Source organism: Ammospiza nelsoni, chromosome 18 (genome assembly GCF_027579445.1).
Source record: "Ammospiza nelsoni isolate bAmmNel1 chromosome 18, bAmmNel1.pri, whole genome shotgun sequence".
NCBI classification, from domain to species: domain Eukaryota; kingdom Metazoa; phylum Chordata; class Aves; order Passeriformes; family Passerellidae; genus Ammospiza; species Ammospiza nelsoni.
Genome location: NC_080650.1, coordinates 2,316,329 through 2,323,116, shown reverse-complemented (window position 1 = coordinate 2,323,116; position 6,788 = coordinate 2,316,329). Strand labels below are relative to the sequence as shown.

Below are 6,788 nucleotides of genomic sequence, written 5' to 3'. Positions count from 1 at the left end.
CACTGAATGCACAGCTGGGGATACCAGTGAGTGGAAGAAAATAGAAATGTTTCTAGGATTAAAGCTCAAGTTCTGAAAGACTGAAGGAAACAATCTGCATGAAAACTCAAATATTTGTTTCTGTGATACAGCCACCAAGTGAACATGCATCACTGAAAGACATTGGGTCCATTTCTCTCAGGGGAATGCATTTTACACTAAAAATGCAGAATAAACCCACAGAGTATCAAAAGGATCATGGGAGACAGACAATGAAATTTTTGAATTAAAAAAATATGACAACACATAACATCTACAATGTACACACACACCCTGGAAGGTTTATATATGCTCTATATATATTTCAAAGTACACACAAGCTGCCCATGTGGCAGGTTGAGAAAATAGGAATACATCTTGGGAAGGTCATGAAGGAAAAAACCACAGAGGAAAACGAGAGTTATTTACATTCAATAATTCAGTAGCCTTTAACACCTCTATATACAAACAGGCTCTATTTATGTACAGACTGCACTGGGAGCCAAGTGAAGTTATTCCAAACACAAAAGAAAAATACAAAACCCCTTGATAATTCACTTGAACAAGCGTTTACAGGTTGCAGAGATTTCTCCATTTACAAAGAAAATACTACACATGGAACAGAGAACTTGCATCTTTGGGGAACTTTCAGTCCTTACAAGAGGAGTGTGTTCCCAATGAACCACACAGCCTCTGGAAAATGTGGAATAATTGCAGTGCAAGGAGGCTTTGAGGGGGTTATAATTGCATTTATCATGCCAGGCATATCTTAATTATGAAACTAGTTAACAAGTCATAATTGAGTTGCTGTCAAGGGACAGTTAGAGAAAAGAACCCAAAATTTGGGGTTTCAGTTCCCAAATCAACTCAAGTATGCACCTTCCCCTTCTGCAGCACAATTCCAAAATGCACACAGTCAGAAGTTGCTGCCATTTTACACATGGCATTGCCCCTGTTCCCAGAGCCCCCTGTCCTTTATAGGCTCTATGTCCATTTCAGATGTACAGAGCATTTTGTATTTCATTTTGTACAAAGCAGATCAATACCCCACAAGCAGGAAAACACAGAGACCACCCTTGCCTGGCCTGGTAATCAATTTATGATGTAATAATTGGTCGTTTTGTCCTCCCCAGGAAGATGTTTGTCTCACAGGCAGTGCTGCAAAGGGACACCAGTCACTGTTCTTGCCCCATCCAGGGCAATTTACATTTCCTTTCTCCCCAAGCTTTATCAGCAGCTCATGCAGGGAACAAATGCCAAAATCCACACCCCAAGCACCGAGTAGGAATTTTCAAGAGAGAAAATATTGCTGTGGCTTGAAAGCTGCTTTCTCTTTTTTTGATGTTAACTTTCAAGATGTTACAACAGTCCAGAGCCATGGCTGCAGCTGTGTTAGTGAGTGGATGGCAAAGCCAAGGCAGTGATGTTGCAAGGAGCAGGCAAAGAGGAGCAAGTAGAGGAATGGATTTCTGCAACAGGAACAGTTCTTATGGATCTGGGAAGTACTGTCTGCTTTTTTCCCCTTCAGGGGACACAAGTCCATGGGAAGTTTAAAAGGTTGAAGCAAATAGTACTGTTTGCTCATCAATACAGGGAATATCAGATTTGCTCATCCCAACAATCAAAGTGAACACACCAGGATGAAAAGAGCACTTAGGAACCAAGTGTATTTAAATCATTATTTAAAAAAAAATTAAAAATCGCTAATTGTGAGTCTACCACTTTCAGAACTATTTTACTGAGGATCAAGACCTAAAATGTTATGTCACCATCTCAGATGGCAGAAGTTTCTCCAGCAAGTAACAATTAAGCAGCAGCCACACACAGCCTGTCGTTACTGGCAGTTTGGTTTGCTGTCTGCTGCAGTAGTAATCTGTCAACACACTCCTCAAAATCCCAGCCCTGCTCCTGGAATGGGTGCCAAATCCATCCCCTGGTGGGTACAGAACACAGAACAGCCTCCCCCACACCCTGTGCTCTGGAGTTTGCCAGTGCTGTGACAGTGCTCAGCTCCCCTCCCCTGCTCCAGCACTGAAGATCCCCCAAAACCAAGCACCTGCACCCCAGGGATTTACAGAGGTGCAGCAGGACATGGAGGGCAGAGGAATTATTCCAGATCTGCAGTTCCAGTTATCCCAAGCAGGAGAAGGGGCTTCATCCTTCCTGACTACTTCAGGCTAAGGCTGAAGGAATTGGGCAAACTTCCTTCCCTGCCAGGTCTCCCTTCCCTCCTTCCCTTGGTGACCACACTGAGCTGCTGGCACTGGGAGCAATAAAGAGCCTCAGGAGCAATAATTCCATAAGGGATTTATGGAATAAATAAGGGATAATTCCTTAAGGGAACTCTCTTCTTCTGCCCCACTCTGACCTTTGAGTGGCTCACCGAGTGCTTCAGAGGTGCCACACCTGCAGCCATCCTGCTCTGGATCTGAGCTGAGCCTTCCTTAAGACACACAGGGAGCTTTAGACAGAGTTTGGCTCTTGCCTCATTAGCGAGTTCAGCCGAGAGGTTTGGGCTGCAAGACAGAAGCCTGGTTAGAGCAGGAACATGCCAAGTCCTGTCCAATTCCAATTGTACAGACTTGTTAGTTTTTTTGGAATATGGTGATTGCCTAAACAAGACTCCACTTCTTGTTAGTACAATAACTTTTATTTGACATCTACAAGATCATTATCTTGTAGTTTTTTGGACAGGTTTATACAATCTCAATTTTTCAATAGTGCAACCTGTGCAAGCAAGAAATGACAAACATTGTCCTTCACTTTCTTATAAACATCTACTATTATAGGCAAAACAAAACTTACCCATATTATAGATAAGTGACTATTCACATTTGTACATTACAATTTCTTTTAAACAGCTCCAGATAAACTCTACAATGTCTTACAACATATTAAACATAACAGAAACAGCACATACAGCGGAACCCTCAAGTGTTTCCCATTCTCTAATTTACAGCTCAAGTAAGGTTTCATCTTAAAAGTGACAAATTAAATTATGTTAATGAAGTAAAAAATATAAGATTGTATGCGAGATGGAAGTGAATTTGCACTTAAGTTTCCATAACCACCTCAGATTAAGGAAATGCTTCAATTTAAGGAAAACAGGCATCCAGCCATCTTTGCAGTACACATTAGGAATACCATTAATACATTAAAAATGAGCTAATTTTAATTTAAGATGTTTATCACAAAAAGAACATGTTGTAGACTCAAATATATAACTCCCAGGAGAGAACCAGAAAAAATGCAACACCTGGGTATAAACACTATAAAAATGCAATAACCAATGCTGTACAACTAAGATTGTGTTTCTCTCTGAATTCCTGTCTCGTGTGTTTATGCCGTCCATGCCCGTTTCCAAAGACATGCACTGTCAAACAGAAACTGGGAAGGAACCTGAATGCATGATGTGCAACCTCTAGGTTTCATGCTTTTATAAACTCAAATTGAAGAGAAAAACCCAATATATATTTTCTATATATATACTCAATACATGCATTCGAGATCTCCCACAGCAATGGCATCGATGCACTGCGTTAAACCCTGAGCACTGTATGACAAGATAAAAATAAAGCCTGCTTGGGGATTTTCAAGCATTTTCAAACAAATTGTGGTTTGTAGCTTAAAAGGCCAAAAGTAAAAGCAAACAGGAAGCACTACAGAGAGCATAAGGAAAGACAGATGCACCACCATAAACAACTGCTGGCTTTCAGTTCTACCAACCTTTTTAGATCTCTTTATTCCCAAAGTATTTCAGACACAACTGAACTGAAAAAGTTATATTTCTTTGGAATCTGTCCCTGATTTTTATGCAAGTGATATGCTTTTACAGCCTTTTCCTCAAACACCAAAGTCAACACCTGTAGCTTGTCCTCTCATGCGTTGTTGAGGTTGGTGATGCTCTGGGGGTGGTGCTGCTGCCAGATCTGCTGCTGCTGCACTGCCAGCTGCTGCGACTGGTCGGACGTCGACAGGAGGTTCACGAGGGGCGACACACAATTTGCAGGAATGATCAAACCTGAGAACAGCAACACATCAATGGTTTCATAAAAACACCATCAGTTGTGTTCACTAAGAGCTCAGGCTGATGATTGCACCCTTTAATTTATGCAACATTCAATAATGACTGTTCTGATGTCAAGTGTGATCAGCACAGCCACGAGTCCTGCTCCTCAGTCCTTCACATCCTTTAGGTTGTGAAGCAAGAGAAAAGGTCTCATTTTGCCTGACAACAAAATTTATTCTCATGTTACCTGCTGTCATGAGAAGTCAGCTATTTTTGCTTTTCTAGTCTCACAGAAGTTACATCATCATGGAAGTTTAAGCATGGAAAAACCCACTTCCAACAACCTAGAAAACTGGTACTAGAGGAGGAGCTGCCATGATATTGGCACATCCACAGGAAGTCCACATTCAACAAAACATTTGGAGAGTTTCTGAGGGCTTCACTATGAGGTTTAGTGAAGAGATAACCATCTTGAAGTCATTCTACACACTTTCAGTAGCTCAAAAACCACAAAAATAATTATTTCAAAGGCCTACTGTTAATTGCCAAAAGTGGGGGAAAAAGTGGAGCCATTATGATGTTAGAAAACCTTGGCTGGAGCAGGCTGTGTATGATGTTTTTGCTGCAGTAAATCCAAAGAACTGAGATTAAGTGCTCCAAAGCCTGGCTGAAAATGCAACCTGGCTTCATTAACCTCCTCAATATATTGTATTGTAGATTTCTACAGCTGCACTTCTGCCCCTCCACAGCAGACAAACCTGCTCTCTTTTAAACACCTTTACCCAAACTCAGCCATGTGGCTGCCAGCAGAGGCACTGAGCAGTCAGGGCCAGCCCTGCTCCAAGGAGCAGCAGAGGAGCAGCCCAGCACCCACCTACGATCCTCTGCCCATCCTCTGTCCTCAGGCGCACGATCTGCATTTTGACGTTGGTGCCGCTGACCGAGGCCAGCACTCCTTCCACCTTCGTCCACACGCTCAGCACGGAGCCACACAGCACGTAGTAGGTTCTGCAGCGCAGCCCCACCTCGCACACCAGCCCCAGGCCTGCCTTCTTGCAGTTCCCTCTCCTGCAGGATGAGAGAAAAGCTTTCAGAACCATTCTGCAAACTAAAGTATCTAATTTCATTAAAAATGAGACCTGTGGTTATTTAACGTGCATTCAGAGCTGAGCACCCGCACTAAGGGAAAGACACTTTGAGAACAGGTAATGGTAAAGCTTTGGGAAGGGTTGGCCTAGTTAAGCACCATCTACAAAATGCACAGACAGAGCTTTGGGTCAAAGATACCATCACTGAGGTCACCTGAGAGCTGGAGTACGTTACACAACACTGGTATCTGATCAGGGTACTTCAGAAGCTCCAATATTAATCTGAAACTTCTACCAGTTATGCAGCTCCTCAGGAATTCAGCCACACAGGAGGCAGCAGAGGAGGAACAGCTGTTTCTGACATCCAGCTCATCTCTAAACACTCTCCCAATAACATCCGAACTATCAGACTACAGTAACAGAACAGATGAAGACACTTCAAGCACAAGCTACTCCTGAGTCACTCCGAGTGTAATTTGCACATTAACACTCATCTCATGTACTGGGACGTCAGGGCAAGTGCAAAGCTCAGTGTTTTTTCACAAGTTGGGTCATTTGATTGGACATGTGGCAACTTCCCTTACACAAGAAACACAAGGCTTTACAGGAGGGACAGAAGCAGTGCTAAACCAGCCCAAAGTGAAACAGCAGAAGTTAAAGCACAAACACTGACCAGTAGGCGTGGGTGCAGGTGTCTGCAGAGGAGTTGTACTGCTCCAGCCAGTGTGGCAGAGCATCCTCAGAAGGTACCTGCAAGAGTCATCCAAAGTGGGAATGAAGCAAAACACATCAAAACTTACACAGAATAAAAATAATTTGGTTGTTATCATGAGAAAGGAGGGAGCACCAGCCTCAGGATGGTGTACAGAGGTACAGAATCCTACATTATAAATAATTTCAAATTATCCATCCCAAAGGATGAGCAGAACCTCAGAGCTTCTCCAATAACCCATCTGATGTGAGTTTCCTTAAGTTACTGCAAATTCCACACTTGCTAGACTCTAAGGAACCTCTTTTTATTACCACACCACAGATAATTTATATTCAGAAAGAAATTCAGAAATGGATACAGGAATGCCAAAATCATGCTTTAAAAGACTCAAATAAAAGCTCTGCTTTGGAGAAAGAAGCCTTCTTTTAGACTTGTCAAAATTATACATAAATACAAAAAAAAAATAAAGTCCTTATAATTATTTTCAAACTTCTCTAAGTTAAACAAGCATAACTTTAATGGTTACCTTCTTATATTTCTTTTTCAGGTCTGCACATGTTTCTAGTTTGAGTTGTTTCCCAGTATTTGGTCTGTATATCAAAAAAAGCTTCTTTTTAGGATTCACTTCTTTTACTAGAATTGCTGTTTTCTTGTTATTTCTTATCTGGAAAAAAAAGACAAACCAAAAACTTCCTGAATTAACAGATGATGAAGTTATCTGCTTAAGTGATTCCATATTGTGTTCTTTACAGAGTAATAAGCATGTAATAGTACAACCAGGGACAGTAAGACACCTCTAGAACACAGTAATCCACATGAACCTCTCAGTGAAACCACAATTTCCTGGTGGAGGCATAAATAAAAGCTATTAATTTGGGCTCATATTCCTATCAGGAAATATCCTGAGGATATAAAAGGAAGAATTTAATACTCAGTGTTATAAAAACCTTAAAATTAAAAT

The 6,788-nt window shown here is 41.5% G+C and overlaps 1 protein-coding gene across 4 annotated transcripts in view; it reads right to left on the bottom strand.

Annotated features, from left to right (window-relative positions):
• Nucleotides 1–293: 293 nt before the first annotated feature.
• Nucleotides 294–6,788, bottom strand: part of SBNO1 (strawberry notch homolog 1) — a 31,198-nt gene continuing 24,703 nt past the window's right edge. For all 4 annotated transcript variants that reach the window (XM_059485386.1, XM_059485387.1, XM_059485388.1 and 1 more), the window contains 4 exons: nt 6,354–6,491; nt 5,789–5,865; nt 4,902–5,095; nt 294–4,039 (listed from right to left, as the gene is read on the bottom strand). In XM_059485386.1, the coding sequence (XP_059341369.1) occupies nt 3,897–4,039; nt 4,902–5,095; nt 5,789–5,865; nt 6,354–6,491 (552 nt within the window). In that variant the 3' untranslated portion in view covers nt 294–3,896. The remainder of the gene's footprint in view (nt 4,040–4,901; nt 5,096–5,788; nt 5,866–6,353; nt 6,492–6,788) is intronic.